Source organism: Muntiacus reevesi, chromosome 18, assembly GCF_963930625.1.
Source record: "Muntiacus reevesi chromosome 18, mMunRee1.1, whole genome shotgun sequence".
Classification (NCBI taxonomy): domain Eukaryota; kingdom Metazoa; phylum Chordata; class Mammalia; order Artiodactyla; family Cervidae; genus Muntiacus; species Muntiacus reevesi.
The window spans coordinates 10,528,281-10,546,293 of record NC_089266.1 but is presented as its reverse complement, the minus strand read 5'-3'; the positions used below and the strand labels follow the sequence as shown (position 1 = coordinate 10,546,293).

Genomic DNA, 18,013 nt, shown 5'->3' with positions numbered 1-18,013 from the left:
CATCAGTTCTTCCAATGAATATTCAGGGTTGATTTCCTTTGGGATTGACTGGTTTGATCTCCTTGTAGTCCAAGGGACTCAAGAGTCTTCCCCAACACCACAGTTTGAAAGCATCAGTATTTTGGTGTTCAGCCTTCAGGTGGCACTAGTGGTAAAGAACACGCCTGCTAATGCAGGAGACATAAGAGATGTGGGTTCAATCCCTGGATTGGGAAGCTCCCCTAGAGGAGGGCATGGCAGTCTGCTCCAGTATTCTTGCCTGGAGAATCCCATGGACAGAGGGGCTTGGTGGGCTACAGTCCATAGCATCCCACAGAGGCAGACACGACTGAAGCAACTTAGCATGCAAGCATGCAAATTTCTTTATGGCCCAACTCTCACATCCATACATGACTGCTGGAAAGACCATAACTTTGACTATACAGACCTTTGTCGGCAAAGAGATGTCTCTGCTTTTTAATATCCCACCTAGGTTTGTCATAGCTTTTCTTCTAAGGAGCAAGTGTTTTTTAATCTCATGGCTGCAGACATCGTTTGCAGTGATTTCAGAACCCAACAAAATAAAGTCTGTCACTGTTTCCACTTTTCTCCCTTCTATTTGCCATGTAAGTGATGGGACCAGATGTCATGATCTTAGTTTTATATTTTAATGTTGAGTTTTAAGCCAGCTTTTTCACTCTCCTCTCTCACCCTAATCAAGAGGCTCTTCAGATCCTCTTCTATTTCTGCCATTAGGGTGGTATCATCTGCATATCTGAGGTGGTTGATATTTCTCCTGGCGATCTCAATTCCAGCTTGTGACTCATCCAGCCCAGTCTTTTGCATGATGTACTTTGCATACAAGCTAAATAAGCAGGGTGACAATATATAGCTTTGATGTATTTCTTTCCCAATTTTGAACCAGTCCATTGTTCCATGTCCAATTCTAACTGTTGCTTCTTGACCTGCATACAGGTTTCTCAGGAGGCAGGTAAGGTGGTTTGGTATTCCCATCTCTTTAAGAATTTTCCAGAGTTTGTTGTGATCCACACGGTCAAAGGCTTTCGAACAGTCAATGAAACAGATGTTTTTCTGGAATTCTCTTGCTTTTGCTATGATTCAAAGGATATTGGCAATTTGATCTCTGGTTCCTCTGCTTTCTCTAAGCCCAGTTTGTACATCATAGTCTATAAGACATTTTATAATCTGGCTCAGCTCACCGCTTCTCCCACTCTCCCTCTGGCCCACATTCTGAATTCTGTAACCAGGCTGGCTTTCTGTCCCTTGATTATGCCAATCCCCTGTTCACCTCCACCTACCTGTCTCCAGGTAGTCTCCACCCTACCTGTCCCTTGTTCCTGGAACCTGGGGTGTCACTGTGGTCACCTCTTCTCACAATTCCCATGGCACCTTCTTCCAGTCACCTGGTAAATCCATCATCCACTAACTCTGCTATTTTGCCTCATTTTATTTGAATCACAGTAATTAAAAAACCTGTAACTGTCTTATTGCCCTTCTCTGGAACACAAGCTCTGTGAGAGCAGCATTATCTGTCCTGTTTACCGCTCAATCCAGCCACTGAAACAGCACCTGCATCAGGAAGGTGAGGCCAAAATGTCAGATGCCAGTCGTGTGGAGTCCCAGGTCTGGCTGGCTGAGGACCAGGTGGTGTTTAGTCGGATGCCCTGCCTGACTGGGTGGGTTAGAGATGCTTGTGCCTACAAAGCAACAGTGTTTGCCATTTCATACCAGGTGATAGGTGCGGTTTCTGGTAGGAAGTTGCTCTTTGGGGATAGTCCCTAGGATCTGGGACATCAACTCCTGTGGTGATGACTCATGGAAACCTAGCCCAGCCCAGAAGCACTGCACCCAAACCTCCACCTGTCCCAGACAAGACAAGCTGCCTTGATCATCTACACCCTGAGTCCAATAAGGGTTCAGGGAAGAGGCAGGTAGGCTTCTCAGGTGCAGCTGCTCCTGCCCACCACTCTGGCGTGAACTGGGTGTTTCTGTGTTCCTCCTGCCCTCTTGGCCTGGACATCCAGGCACACCACGCTGGAGCCCTGGGGACAAAATAGACATGGGCCAGCCCTCCTTGAGATTAGTCTAATCAGGTGAGATAAACTGCCTCCCCCAAATTTGGAGACTGTGGGACATGAGACAGAGGGCTGAGCCCTAACCTAACAGGCAGGTCCACCTGGATGACCACTAGCCCTGGGACAAAGGGCATGGTAAGCCATATAAATACAGTTTTTCAGGGACTGAGTGGGGCAGCTTTTACCCCTTGCTGTGTTGGAGGTTACTTTAACTTAGCAGGCTGGGCCTTAGTTTTCCCAGCAGTAAAATGGTTAAGACAATATATATGACTGCACTCTTTGGTTGAAATTGTGATGGAGCTTTCTGATAAGAATTGAAACATTAATCTGGACATTTAAGCAGTGAAATTATGTACTGACAGCTGAGCTGGGCTGTCAATTCCTGCTTTCAAAGTATAGTTTACTATTAACAACAGGACTTTGAACTGTGTGGGTCACATCTACAGTGTTTTGGATCATATAAGACAATATTGATGTAGGTACCGAGAGACCAGTAAGTCATCTTGTAAACATGGAAACTTGGGCTATCAATAATTACAGTACAGTGCTGGTAAATGTATTTTCTCTTCCTTATGATTTTCTTTTTTTAAAAAAATATTTATTTAGGCTGCACCAAGTCTTAGCTGCGGCACGTGGGATCTTTAGTTGCATCATGTGGGATCTATTTCCCTGATCAGGGATCTACCTTGGGCCCCTGCATTGGGAGCACAGAGTATTAGCCACTGGACCACCAGGGAAGTCCCCTATGATTTTCTTAACATTTTATCTAGCTTACTTTATTGTAAGAATACAGTGTATAATACATAGAAATACAATATCTGTTAAAGACTATATTATGGGTAAGGCTTCTGGTCAACAGTAGTTAAGTTTGCAGTAAGTCAAAGGTTATATTCAGATTTTCAAGTATACAGGGAGTTGGCGCCCCAACCTCCACGTTGCTCAAGGGTCAACTTGGGTGAAAGCTTTGGTCCAGCATAACATGCCTACGCAGAGCAAATATTTTAACAAGCATGAAGAGCCAGGCTTGTTCCAACACACTATTGCTTAGGTCATTCTCACCTTCTGGTGATAAAGCAAAGTGTGTTTCAGGGAATTTCCTGGTGGTCCAATGGCTAGGATTCTGCGCTTATACTACAGGGAGTGGGTGGTTCCAGCATCCTCATCAGGCACATTTAAAAGATCAATTACATGGACATATTCATACCTCAGGGCAAGAGCGTCAGAAGTAAGACCCCCTTTACTTGTTTGCTGTCTGTGTGCTATGCTTAGTTGCTCAGTCATGTCCGACTCTGCGAATTCATGTACTGTGGCCCACCAAGTTCCTCTGTCCACGGGGATTCTCCAGGTAAGAATACTGGAGTGGGTTGCCATGCTTTCCTCCAGGGGATCTTCCCAACCCAGGGATCATTTGCTGTCAACATACTGCAAACCTATGCTTTCTACATGTGCCTGGTTTAGTGGATAAAATGATTACCTAGTTTTCACTAAATTAACCTTCACAAGAGGCCAGCAGTTCAAGCAGTTCTGGAAAGAGGCTGTGGATTAAAGATATGCCTAGTGATTGGAGGGGCTTCCTGGCTGGCTCAGCCATGAAGAATTCGCCTGCCAAACAGGTTCCATCCCTGAGTTGGAAGAAGAGCCTCTGGAGAAGGAAATGGCAGCCCACTCCGGTATTCTTGCCTGGGAAGTCTAATGGACAGAGGAATCTGGCTTGCTACAGTTCATGGGGTCGCAGAGTCGGACACGACTTCGTGACTAAACCACCACAGTGATGTGAGGCAAGCAAACAATGGTAAAGGACAGAGCTGGCACCTAGGCAAGTGTAAGTTTCGCAAAGTTAAAGACGCTATTCTTACACGACACAGATGAACCCGCGGCAGGTAGTGACGGTGGTTCAGAAGTTGATTCTGAGCAGCCGGATTCTTAGAGGCACTTAGAGAAGTTTAGGGTAAGATGCCATAACTGGTAATACTCTACAGGGCAACCGAAAGCCATCACCTCCAGGGCCATCTTTTCTGCAGGGCGGGATTTATTAGCGCCTCCCTCAGACACGCGGAATACAAGGACTCAAAGAACAAGGCGACGCAGTCCAAGGTCACCCGACCAGTCCTGGAGGCCCTGGTGCTGGGGACATTCTCAAAAGCCTTACTCTCCCACACTCGACCCCGGGTAGGAGCTTTTTCATTAGCAGGTTAAAAACCGGCCTGGGGTTGGGATGGGGGTGGGGGGTGTGGTTAAAGTGAGAGCTAACAAGTAGCAGTTAGATTCCAGATTTTTCAAAAGCAGACGATGTACAGTGGAGATTTCCATCAGAAGGCAGTGATAAGGAGTAATAACGCGTGGGCCAGTGCAGGGTTGGGGACGTGCGCCTAAGTTCCCACTCGAAGCAGGGACACCAGGGGGATTTCGCCCGGAGTACGGGCGTACTGCCGCGGCCTGCAATCCCGTCTGCAGGGGCTACAGGTTTACGGTCCGGCACAGAGAGTCCGGGAAACGCGGGGCGGGAGGGAAACCAATTCAGCCCGAGAGCCCACCCAACAGGGCCCCACGCGGTAGGCTCCTCAGCGCTCCGCTGCCTTCGCACCGTTTAATCTTAGGAGTGAGTAGAGTTCGGCCCTGTGAGATTCCATGGGAGCCGCAGCACCGCCTCCCTTTTCACGTGACCAGGAACGCCCCGCCCCTTCCTAGGCGTGGCCTCGACGCACGCTCGTACGCACGCGCGATGGCGCCACTTCCTGGCGGTGGCGGCGGCGCGGGGCCTTGCTTCCGCTTTCTGCTGCGGCGCGCGGTCGGCTCTCAGCCCGTTCGGTATCATGGCGGCTACGGCCACGATGGCGACCTCGGGTTCGGCGCGGAAGCGGCTGCTGAAAGAGGAAGATATGACCAAAGTGGAATTCGAGACTAGCGAGGAGGTGGACGTGACCCCCACGTTCGACACCATGGGCCTGCGGGAGGACTTGTTGCGCGGCATCTATGCCTACGGTAGGTGGGCTCGGGGCGCGGGCTGGGGGAGCCCACTGAGAGAGCAGGGGCCCGCCCGTGGGTGCGGCCCGAGACTGGGAGTCCAGCGGCCCTGGAGGCTGGCGGTCGGAGGTGAGGCCTAGCCCGGGGGCCCTACCCGCTTTTATGTCGGCTGGTTCAAGTGTTCTCTGTGCAGGGCGCCGTGCTGGGTCCCGCGAGGTTTGCAGGGTTCTCTGTGCACTCCCAAGTCATTCATTCAGTGGATGATTATCTTGTAACTAACAGGCGCTAGGACGTGCGCGGCTCTAGGGACTGAGGGCTTAGCAGTGAACCAGACAGGTCTAGGAAGCTTAAGTTGCATTTGGGAGAAAGACGAAGTGGTAATGGCTACGAAGAAAATAAAGCGAGTTAACCGAATCAAGCATGACTGGGGGAGGAGAGAGTTAATAGGGCAGTTAGGTTTGGGGCCTCCCAGGCTGGCATTTGACCTGAGATCTGGGACAAAGCCTGTTATGAGTAGATTATGGTAGAACCGAGCAGAGAGAGAAGCTGGTCCCAGGGCCCTGCAGCCTGAAGCCTTGTGTATTTCAAGAAGAAAAAGAATCCCCCTGTCCTGGGAACCTAGGGGCGAGATTGGGGCGCGGGAGGGGCACAGCCAACAAAGCGTGGTGCCAGGTGATGAAGAATTTGAATTTTATTTCTAAATCCAGTGGGAGGCCTTTGGAGGGTTCTAAACAGGGAAGTGGTGGGATCAGATTTACCGTTACAGAGGTGGTCCTGGGTGTCTGAAAACGGAGGCGGGGGGGGGGGGGGGGGCGGGAGGCGAGGCAGGAGAGGAATCAGGGAATGTTAAGAGACTTTTGTTCCAGTCCAGGGAAGTGATGATGGTATTGTGTTGGAAATGGAGTGCTGACAGGGTTTAATTATGGGTAGAATGTGAGGCTCAGAGAAAAGTCCTGGATGTGTGAATAACTGGGTGGATGATGATGCCCTCTCTTCTGGTGGGGGACACTGGAGGGAACTCTTACTGGATGAGTGGAGCTTGAGGGACCTGTGAACTATCCAGTAGGACATGTAAAGGAGGCAGCTGGGGAGCCTGAGAAGAGGTGGGGTTGGGGATGCAGATGGGAGTGATCAGCACTTGTGCTTAATTAATGCCTGGGACTGGGACAGACATCTTTTCTATCCAGCAGTCTCTGACACTGTGTCAGTTCAACACAGAGAAGGTGCTGAGGGAATGGGAGGTGAAGAGCCATAGCAGCCAGGCCTGGTAGTGTGGCTGACAGCCCTGCCTGCCTCTGGGCACCCAGGACATCGCTGCCCTAAAAACACTGTTTTTAGTTTCCCAATCCATGTGCTGGGTCATCATGAGGGGTTATATTTGCTTTTGTGTTAGATGGGAAAGTATATTATATTTTAGAAAACTGCCAGAAATTGAAGTATGCTGTGTTTATTTTTTTGCACAATAGAGGGATGGTGTTGTAGTTCATGTAGCTGCATCAAGCAGGAATATGATCCAAGCAGTAGATGAAATGGAGTTCTAGGTGATATGAACAACTTGCAGACTTACTACTGGTTGGGAGTGGTGACTACAGTGCTGATTGGTTTATCCTCCTTTTTTACCTTAAAAAGTAATGTCACAGAACCCCCAGCAGTGAAGGTTATTGTAATGTAGCCAAACAATACACAAGTAATTGGAGTAAAGTGTGAGCCTCCCTCACCCCCATTCTCCAGGAGTAACCACTGACATTCTTTTTTAACCTCAGGTCTCTGTTTTGCCACAATGTTCCTTAGAGAGTGTTTCTGTATAAATAAGATTGTGTGTTAGTATGAAAATACCCTTCAGCCTAGTACTTCATTCAGTAGCAGTTTCTTCCCAGCTTAGTATGTTGGACATTGGGTTACGAGTAGGTGGGGAATTTTAAAAAGATACCATCTTCCCCACAAGTAGCTCCAGTGATGGTTTTAAGTATGCTGTCCTAGTGGCTAGAGCTCATTTTTTTGTTTTAATTTACAGGTTTTGAAAAACCATCAGCAATCCAGCAGCGAGCTATTAAGCAGATAATTAAAGGAAGAGATGTCATTGCACAGTAAGTCTGCTCATGCAGTAGGAGTCAGGTGCTAGTCAGCACAGGAATGTGTAGTTCAGTGCTTTTCCATTCAATCACCTTTACCAGCTCTTGACTTGACTTCAGCTATAGGCTGTTTTTATTTTTGTGCTCTCCACTCTAGAAAGCATTCTTTTCTTTTCTTTAAGCCAGATTTACTTACCTATCGTTTGGTATATGAAACTATGTATTAATACTCTTTTAAGAACTATATTTCTGATTTGCCTAATTTTTGAAGACTCATATACCCAAAAAAAACGTCTTAAATTGTAGAAAAGAATTATATAAAAGGTAATCTTTTTCTGCTGCCTGGAACACTCATTCTACAGATTCTGCAGTTCTGTAATCCCGTGATGCAAAGGCCACTTTTACTGTCCTTATCACCTGTGATTTAAAGGTTGTGCCTGAGTCCTACCCCCTTGTGGTTAAGATGTTGGTTAGGGCATTAGGGTCATTGAAGGGGGGACTCTCCTTGGAAGAAGCTGCCTAAGTGCTTCTGCAGCCCACCGCTCAAGAGTACTGCTGCAGCAGGGGTTACATGAATGGGAGCAGTGGCATGTAGTCCACCATTCTACATCCCATTTATCTATGTTTTTTCTTTACTAGATCTCAGTCTGGTACAGGCAAAACAGCCACCTTCAGTATTTCTGTCCTCCAGTGTTTGGATATTCAGGTAATCTTAAACTTTAATCCTTGGAAATACTTCCTTTACCTTCTGTAACTACAATGTTCAAGAAGTACAGTTCTTAAATACGTCTAATTGTACTGAATAAGCATTTTTATTCTTTTATTTTTGAATAAACCTTTTTAAAGAGAATCTTAATTGTGCACTAATATCTGAGCTAATATCCTGTCAGAAATTCCTTTTTATTTAAACAGTTTTTAAAAAGTTTATTGAAATGCAGTTGATTTGCAATGCTACATTAGTTTTAGATGTACAGCAAAGTGGTTCAGATGTCTGTGTGTATATATATATACACATATATATATATACTTTAAAAGATTCTTTTTCATTATAAGTTACCTATTTTATATATATAGTAGTGTGTGTATTTTAATTCCAAACTCCTCTAATTTATCCCGCCCCTACCCTTTCCCATATAATCACCATAGATTGTTTTCTATGTCTGTAAATTGGGAGGTTTTTTTAACTAGTGGAAATCCTTGTCTGCAAACAAGAGTCCTGACTAGTGTACCTCATTGCTGGTTATCTGGTTTGAGTAATTTCAGACTTGCTTACCTGAAATCAGATGTGTGGTTAACATGAAGTGATATTCAGAATACATCTGAGTCTGAATATGTGCAGTCTTACCTGGAGAAGGGAATGGCACCCCACTCCAGTATTTTTGCCTGGAGAATTCCATGGACAGAGGAGCCTGGCGGTCTACAGTCCATGGGGTTGCAAAGAGTCGGACACAACTGAGCAACTAACACACACACACCCCTCTCAAAAATACTGAGGTTCTCTATTTTCTGACAAAACTTATTTCCCTAGGTTCGTGAAACCCAAGCTTTGATCTTGGCTCCAACAAGAGAGTTAGCTGTACAGATCCAGAAGGTGAGGTGGTTAAAGATGGCAATGTCATATTTGCAAGTACACTTGATCCTTGAACCACGTGAGTTTGAACTGCATGAATCCCATTTATATGCAGGTTTTTAAAAATATATACATACTACAGTACTGCCTGATCTGAACTTAGGTGGTTCCAAGGATAGGAAGGGCTGACTGAAGTCTGTGTGGATTTCTGACTAAGCTTAGGTTTAGGGGTGTCTGAAGTCAGTATATAGGCGTCATCCCTAACCTCCCTCCCTGCCATTCACACTGGTCAAGCCAGCTGATTGACTTAATTGAATCTGTTTTTTCTCTTCAGTTGGGGTTTTTTCCCCTGATTCCTCATGTTTTGCCATAAATCACTGGTTTGTATGAAGTCATCTTTAGTTCTGCTTGTATGATTCCCCTTAGTTTTTTCCAGTCTTAGAATTATAATTTTTCAAAAAAAGTCCATCTTAATAAAAATAATTGTAACTATTTTGTTTTTATAGTGTAAACACTGTGGACATGGAAATGTGTTTGTTAAGATGTTAATATTGTCTCTGGGTGGTAGGATTGTGAATTTTGCATGTTTTCTTACTTTTCTATAGTTTCTAATACATACTGTTTTTATAATAAGAAAGCAGTAAAACTGACTTCATTCTGGTGCAGAAAAGAGTGGAAGGAGGAGACTTGGGCTGTCTGTAGTTTTATGATAGAAGTAATAGCATAAGCAATACCTGATGGTCACTTTAAATTAGAATAGAAGCAGTCTTCGTTTGGGGAGAACTCAGATGTATCTGACTTTAGAGTGGTCTTGGGGCAGACCTTGGACATGAACCTGTGTTTTTAATTCAGGGCCTGCTTGCTTTGGGTGACTACATGAATGTCCAGTGCCATGCCTGCATCGGGGGCACCAATGTGGGGGAGGACATCAGGAAATTGGACTACGGACAGCACGTTGTCGCCGGCACACCTGGGCGTGTCTTTGGTGATTAATTGCTTTTGTCTATAAAAAGTGCTTCACTGATAGAGGACTATTTTCATTTTGATACACTACCTGATAACTTTCTGCATTTGAGTAACTTTTAAGAAGTGGAGGGAAGGTCTCTGAAATGTGATGAAAACTGGTTGAAATGGCTGGCTCTTATAACCTGACCTCTGCTTATTTGGAAATCTAATTTTATAGATATGATTCGTCGCAGGAGTTTGAGGACACGTGCTATCAAGATGTTGGTTTTGGATGAGGCTGATGAAATGTTGAATAAAGGTATGGATAACGAGTTTTCTAGAATTGGGATGTATTTCATGTATTTCTACTAAAATACATGAGGACAAATAAGTGAGGACCCTTAAGCAACAGCAGTTGTGCTCTTAGTACAGTGACTGGGAAATGTGTAATGGCAGCTGTCACCTGCTTCAGTAGCAGCTGTGACCAGTACCTCAGTCTTCACGCCTCTGATCCCTGCACTCCCTCCTCTGCAGTCTTACTTCCACATCAGGGGCCGGGTGGGTCATCTCTAGATACTCTGGTCGCCCAATGTCAAGGGAATAGTTTCCTTCTCAGGAGTTACCAGTAACTCGTGGGCTTCTTCCCAGGTGTTTTTCTGGTCCCTGGTTCTTGAGCAGTTCTCTTAGAACCTAGAGGCTAATGCTGTCCCTCAGAGCCGCCCTCCACCCCACGTCTGTCTGGGGCCCCTTAGCTGGAGGTCCTGCTCGTCAGCAAAGTTAAAGGTACAGTTACTACAAAATGAGGTCTCCAGACCAGCGACATCTCTGTCAGCTGGGAGTGCATTGGAAATACAGTGTCTGGACCCCGATCTCAGCAGTCCGGGCCTCTCAGCTGCCTGCCCCCTTCTCATGTGCCTGTCTCCTAGCCCCGTCCTGCAGAGGTGGTGGTGTGGTGACCCGAGGGTGAGGTCTTTATTCATTCATCCCGTATCCTGTGAAATAATGTAAACTAGTTGCATTATTTAATAGGTTTTTAAGTCAAGATATCATTGATATGTAACATTTTCAGGTGTACAACATGACTCAGTATCTGTGAGAGATTGGTTTTGAATGGGAGGTTTTTTTTAATTGAAGATTTTTTTGGTGAAAATCCAGATCTCTGGATTTACTTAAAATATGGCAGGTTTGGCCACCTTGGGTGTACATCCTCAGGGCGGCAACAGCTGGAACTGAGGTATGACCACCTGGCAGAGGCCCAGGGCTGTGGGCTCAGGTTTCTGTTGCTTTTAGCTGTCGGCATCCAGGACTCTTGGGTGGGATCGTGGTCGCCAGAGCACACCAGGGAGAGAGGAGGGGTGTGAGAATTTGGTCCAGCTCTGTAAGAAGATTGCTTGTGAAATCTCATACCTTAAAACCACAGTGCTACATCTAAGTAAATGAACGAATGATGTTCGACTTGTGTCAGAGTGTGCAGCCTTAAAACTTCCTGTGTGTCTCATTCCTCATCCCAGGTTTCAAAGAACAGATCTACGATGTGTACAGGTACTTGCCCCCAGCCACGCAGGTGGTGCTCATCAGTGCCACACTGCCCCATGAGATCCTCGAGATGACCAACAAGTTCATGACTGACCCCATCCGCATCTTGGTAAAACGGTGAGGATGCCCTGTTTCTCAAGAGAGACTAAAATATAGCATAGTTGTATCAGGTTTTCACTTCAGTTCTGTTGCTCAGTCCTGTCCGACTCTCTGCGACCCCAGGACTGCAGCATGCCAGGCTTCCCTGTCCATCACCAACTCCTGGAGCTTGCTCAGACTCCTGTCCATCGAGTCGGTGATGCCATCCAATCATCTCATCTTCTGTTGTCCCCTTCTCCTGCCTTCAGTCTTTCCCAGCATCAGGGTCTTTTCCAGTGAGTCAGTTCTTTGCCTCAGGTGACCAAAGTTTTGGAACTTTAGCATCAGTCCTTCCAATGAATATTCAGAACTGATTTCTTATAGGATTAAGTGGTTTGCTGTCCTTGCAGTCCAAGGGACTCTTGAGTCTTCTCCAGCACCACAGTTTAAAAGCATCAATTCTTCGGCTCTCAACTTTCTTTATGATCCAACTCTCACATCGATACAGAACATGAAAATTCTTTTGAATTTTCTTTTTTGAAAAGCAAGCTTTTATATATTCTCCTTGGATTCAGTAATTTCAGATATAAAAGTTTGCTGATAGTATTTATCAGTGAGATTATTTGTCACTGGGAATAAAATGTGTATTCTATTTAACAGCCAAGCTTTTTGTCTAGAACCATATACAAGGTGTGGTTAAAGGTTCAGACTAACCCTGTGGTTGGGCTCATGCAGTGGAAGTCGTGACTCCTGGAAGGATGTGGCCGGTGGGAGGGATGGGGATCTAATGACCAGACTCCTGTGCTGCCGGGATTCAGACCGGCGCCTGGACTTTGTGCCCCCTTGTTTGAGTTGGAAGGATGAGTTGACAAAATTGTCTTTGTCCTCCAGTGATGAACTGACTCTCGAAGGCATCAAGCAGTTTTTTGTGGCTGTGGAACGGGAAGAGTGGAAGTTTGACACCCTCTGTGACCTCTACGACACTCTGACCATCACACAGGCTGTCATCTTCTGTAACACCAAGAGGAAGGTGTGTGGTTGTCCCGGCTCTTCAATGTCCTTGTGGCAAAACAAAAAGCGAAAATCATAGGACTTAGACTTTTTCTATTGAGGGCCAGAAGTACGTGTTTTAGGCTCTGAGTACATGGTCTCTGCAGCATGCGCTTGGGTTTGCCCTTTAGATCAATCACAGTTGCCGTGTGTGATGGGTGGACAAGCGAGTATGTCCAGGGAACATGTGTACAGGGTGTTGGTCTGGTCCTGTGATTGTAGGCTCGGAATCACTGGTTTGGATGGTACCGGAGCCTGCGTTTTGTGAGCTCCCATGTGATGCTGATGTGCAGGTAGAGCTGAGAACCCTGGCAACTTTCCTTGGAAAAGGAGGATTTCGACTACATTCTAAAAAAGATGGGAATTTAAATTTCTAATGAGAACACTGACACACATATATATGAGTTTTTTTAAAGAGAATTTTTGCCCCAATATTTGCTGGGCAAATTTAAATTTTCTACACATCCAGTGAAGATCGGTGTGAGTTTTAAGAACACTTGTTTTATGAGTATTGTATTGGTCCTGCAGGTAATTGACACGAAATCCTGAATCCAGTCTCTGGTTTGGTTTGTGAGCTTACGGCAGCACCTGTCGATTCCATCTGTAGGTTGACTGGCTGACGGAGAAGATGAGGGAAGCTAACTTCACCGTGTCATCCATGCACGGGGACATGCCCCAGAAGGAGCGAGAGTCCATCATGAAGGAGTTCCGGTCGGGTGCCAGGTGGGTTGGCTGCGCCCTCTGCTCCTGTGCTAGGGCCACAGGCCAGCATTTACGGGGTGTTACCTGAGCTCAGGGAGGTTGCTGACATGCTTGGTGAGCAGGGCAGCCATGGTGGTGTGATAGACTAGGCTGAAGTGAGAACTAACCTTAACTAGGGGATCAGTTGTCTTATTTTGAAGCATATTTTTCTTGTTTCAAAAAAAAACGGGGATTTTCTGTTTATCCTTTTGTATTGGTTTTAGCTTAATCCCGCTGCAGCTGGTGAACCCACTTTGTATGATTTCTTCCCGTCAGTGTGTATCAGACTTGCCTTGTGGCCCAGCGTGGGGTTGTCTTGAGACCATTTTCTGTGCCCGGACTGAATGGGTGCTGTGCTGTGCTGGCGCCCGTGTCCTGGCTGTGCCTGTTGGCTTTTAGTTGGTTAACTGTGTTTCTCAGACCTGCATCCTTACCCCTCTCCCATTGACTCTTGTTTCATCTGTGTTGAGAGTGCTGGTCTTTCTCTTGGGGGTTCTGCTTGAGTGTCCAAGTTCAGAATCACTAGATGTCTGGAGGATTTAGCCGTTACCTTGGAAGTACCCGCCTGCTTTACTCAGGCCTCTGTCCTGAGCCCTGCTCCGTCTGCGCCAGCTTCCCTAGTGCACGTTTCTTCCTGCACATCTGGTTTCCAGACTTAAGCTTTAGATGAATTTCATGCAACCAGCATAGTGTTGGGTTTTGTTTTTCCTCTCCTTTAAAAAAAAAAGTTAATTGGTTTATTTGACTGTGCCAGGTCTTAGTTGCAGCTCGTGGAATCTTTAGTTGCGGCTTGTGTGGTCTTGTTCCCCAACCAGGGATTGAACCCAGGCCCCCTGAATTGGGAGCTAAGAGTCTTAGCCTGTGGACCACCAGGGAAGACCCTGTTTTTCCTCTTCTTTTAATCTGATGATGATTGCTATCTTCTAATTGGAACATTTAGCCCAGTTTTGTTTAATGTAATGCTGTTTATTTACTGTTGTTTGTTCAGTCACTCAGTCGTATCCAACTCTTTGTGACCCCATGAACTGCAGCATGCCAGGCTTCCCTGTTCTTCACTATCTCCTAGAGTTTGCTCAAACCCATGTCCATTGGGTCGGTGATGCTATCCAACCATCTCATCCTCTGCTTCCCCCTTCTCCTCCTGCCTTCAGTCTTTCCCAGCTTCAGGGACTTTTCTAATGAGTCAACTCTTCACATCAGGTGGCCAAAATATTGGAGCTTCAGTTTCAGCATCAGTCCTTCCAGTGAATATTCAGGATTGATTTCCTTTAGGACTGACTGGTTTGATCTCCTTGTTATCTAAAGGACTCTCAAGCACCACAATGCTAAAGCATAATTCTTCGGTGCTCTTATATTTGTTTTTAAATTTTATAAGAATAAATTGTGTATCTTTAAGTGTATTTTACTTGTCATTTCTTTAGTTTGGATTTTATTCTTGTTATTCCTTTCTTCACTTTCTATTTTGGAAGATGTTTATATTTTATTTCTTTGTGTTATTTAACTGCTGATGATGCTGAAGAGTTATCAGCAACTGTGATTGATGGTACTTTTATCGTCTCCCCTGAGGGTATAGAGAACTTGAAACCCTTGACTTTGGTGACCCTCCAGACTTGTGTCACTGTTTTCATGTGTTTTAATTTACATGTATTTCAATCCCCACAAGACGTTTTTGCTTCATATAACAAAATGGATATAATTCATATCATAAATGCTTTGTGTTGACCACTTTCATTAGTCTTCTTGCTTTCCTTCATCTCCGAGCAGCTTCCGTCAGGGCTGCGTTTCCTTCTGCCTGAAGAATGTCTCTTATTGCGTTTGTGTCAACTGGTCTCTGAAAATGTCTACTTCATATTACAACATCTCCTGATGTTGAAGGAGGCACTCCAGGGGGATTGGTCCCAGGAGTCCCGTGGACATCAAACTCTGGGCGTGACCCAGTGCAGTTGGCCTTCTGTGTTTGGTGTTTCTTGGTTGCCGTTGTTCCTGTCGAGACGCCACTCCTGTGAAAACTGTTTTTTCTGCAGGCTGTTCCTTAGGTCTGTTTCGTTTGTGTTTTGTTTGAGTGGTTTTCACCCTCATGGGTCCATGTGTGATTCGGTCTTACTCCTCCTGTTTGGAGTTTGTATGGCTCTTGGCCTCACCCCTCAGGTGGTGCTCTGGCTCCATTCTTTGCTCTCCCTTTGGAGCTCCAGTTACTAGTGATTATCTGGTAGCAGCAACACCTCTCCTGTTTTTTTGAACTTTTTTTCCTGTTATATTGTCCCTTTAAACTTTGAATGTTTCTAGACCAGTGATGTCCAATAGAAATGTAAATCAAGTAAACATATGTTATTTAATCCTGTATATCATTTCAACATATAATCAGCATTAAAAATATTAATGAGTTTTTTTGCCCTTTTTTTTTTTTTGGTACTAAGTATCCAAATATAGTGTGAATTTTACACTTTGAGGCAATCTCATTTCAGACCAGCCACTCCAGTGCTTTGGGAGCTGGTGGCCTCAGCATTGGATAGTGTGGGTCTGTGGTGGGTCAGATTCTGTCCTTTGCGAAGGACACAGTGGTGTGAGTTGCACTTCTAATTAGAAGACACTGTGTTTGGTGTGCACCAAGATCAGTGAGGCTGGTGTACTTGATTTTTTGTTAGAAGTAAAATGTCCTCAAGTAGTGGTGACTCTAAACAAATTAAATGTAGTAAAGATAGCCTGTATACACACATACACACACACACACACACACACACACACACACACACACACACATTTTTTTATTTTAATGAGATAAGCACATGACTTAAGTAACTTAAGTAAACCAAACACGCCTTCTGAATGGGGCTTTCTGGTGCTGCCCCGCACGCTTCAGCCTGCAGAGAGACCAGTGTGAGGAGCCCTAGTGTGCTCGTAACTGGTCTGACCCTTTTCTGCTAGGTGATTGCCTCAGATGCCTTTCTTTCTGCAGCCGAGTGCTCATTTCTACGGACGTCTGGGCCCGGGGGCTGGACGTGCCCCAGGTGTCCCTCATCATTAACTATGACCTGCCCAACAACAGAGAGCTGTACATACACAGGTATGCCATGCAAGCTGTTCCTTGGTTTCATTCTTGTTGGTGGATATTCTGAAACCTTCTTTGCTATGTTTACTAAACTGATTTTGCTTTATTCTTGAAGAATTGGGCGATCAGGTCGATATGGCCGAAAGGGTGTGGCCATTAATTTTGTAAAGAATGATGATATCCGAATCCTCAGAGACATCGAGCAGTATTACTCCACTCAGATCGATGAGATGCCCATGAACGGTGAGACCCTAAGTCTGTCTGTGCTTGTTGTAGGAAGAACTTCCTGGTTCCTAGTTTGGGGCACTTGAGGTTTTTCCTGTTTTGCTTTGTTTTTATGAAGTCTTTGTGAGCCTTTAGTTAACTTTATAAATTTTCATTTTGTTTGTATTGTTTCTTATTGTTTATCTTTCTTCACTTTCAGTTGCTGATCTGATCTGAAAAATCTGCTCACTGGAGTCTCTTCACCTATTTTATATCAGTTTGGATTTTGTATCAGTTTGGAAATATTTAGAGGCGGTTTCTATTTAAGGGGGTTTGTGCGAACTCTATTCTTAAGGAATCCCCCCTCCCCCCTCCCCACCTCACCCCAGGATGAACTCTGGAGATGGGGCCACCTTTTCTTACCCATTTGTAAATAATGCATTGCTTTAAGTCTTTTTCATTAAACATTTAAAACTTTTCCCATAAATTCTAATTTGTATTTCTTAAGGTGGACCCAGCTTTTCTAGTGACCTACTGTCTGATCTCCTTTTATTCTGATTTTTGACCTTTAAGATGGTGAAATAGAAATGGTAAGCTGCCTGGCCTCTCCACACTTCCCCAGATTGGTACCCGATCCCATTTCTTAAGGATGGCAGGTGGAGGAGTCAGACCATCAGTACTTTTCTTTGGGTTGGCCTGCGTCTGTGTGCCTGGGTGCAGAGGGCAAGATAGGATCCCTGGGCTGATAACTGTAAGGAACTGTTCACAGCCAGGCTTCTCTGGATTAGTGAGCCCACCCATCATGGCTGAGGAGAGGCCACACATAAGGCACCATGGGTGATTCAGGGAGGGACCAACAGGAAACAAGCCACAAGGGAAGACCCCTGAGAAACTCAGCCTAAATCAGATGTTGTCAAAAAGGAAACAAATGCAGACGTCCATATAAGTGTACCCTTGGGGATGATTCAAAAGCAGTATGTGATTACCAAAGGTTTCATAACCATTAGCCCTGAGTGAAGTTGGTGAAGACGTGGGTGTGTGATGTTCACGTGAGTAGGTACAGACTTTCTGGAAAGCAGCTGGGCTCGTGGGCAGTGGGAGCCGTTGGAATGATACTTCCCTCCGAGGGAGTCGCTCTGCCGTCAGCAGTAGTCTGGAGTGCAGGCTGCACGGGTGTGCTCACCAGCGTCCCCCGGCACCAGGGAAGGAGGCCTGGAAAGGAGTGTGCATCACCAGGGGCTTGGGGAGGGAAGTGATGTCCTATTTGCACTGATGCACATGGGTGGGGGTTATTGGGTGGGTGTCTGGGGCTAGTGTGACAGGCCAAGTGGGTTCATCTGTTCTCCATGGGCTAAGTGTTGGAGTTGGTGTGGAAATAATCCAGATGCCCAGTGAATGGAAAGATGCAAGCATACCTGATGGATAGTGTTTGGCAATGGGAAGGAACTAAGAGCTGGCACATGTTGCAGTTTGAACCTTGACATAGGCTGAGTAGAACAAGCCAGTCACAAAGGGCCACACAAGTGCTTCTATTTCTGTTAAATGTCCTAAATTGGTAGATCCATAGAGACAGTGGGTAACCAGTTTTCTGGGGGCTGAGAGGGAGTGACTGCTGTAGGGTACACGACTTCTTTGGGGGTGATGGAAATGTTCTGGAACTAGAAGTATGGTCGCAAGATTCTCTGAATATACTAAAAGGTACAGAATTGTACATTTTAAAATGGTAAAT

At 45.6% G+C, this 18,013-nt stretch overlaps 1 protein-coding gene across 1 annotated transcript; it reads left to right on the top strand.

Annotated features, from left to right (window-relative positions):
* Positions 1–4,808: 4,808 nt before the first annotated feature.
* Positions 4,809–16,771, top strand: EIF4A3 (eukaryotic translation initiation factor 4A3). The gene is made up of 12 exons (XM_065910370.1): positions 4,809–5,057; positions 7,054–7,126; positions 7,751–7,817; positions 8,640–8,702; positions 9,534–9,666; positions 9,865–9,945; positions 11,138–11,279; positions 12,132–12,270; positions 12,898–13,013; positions 15,988–16,095; positions 16,196–16,323; positions 16,505–16,771. The coding sequence occupies exons 1-12, from the start codon at positions 4,889–4,891 to the stop codon at positions 16,519–16,521; spliced, it is 1,236 nt and encodes a 411-aa protein (XP_065766442.1). The 5' UTR covers positions 4,809–4,888; the 3' UTR covers positions 16,522–16,771.
* The last annotated feature ends 1,242 nt before the right edge of the window (positions 16,772–18,013 follow it).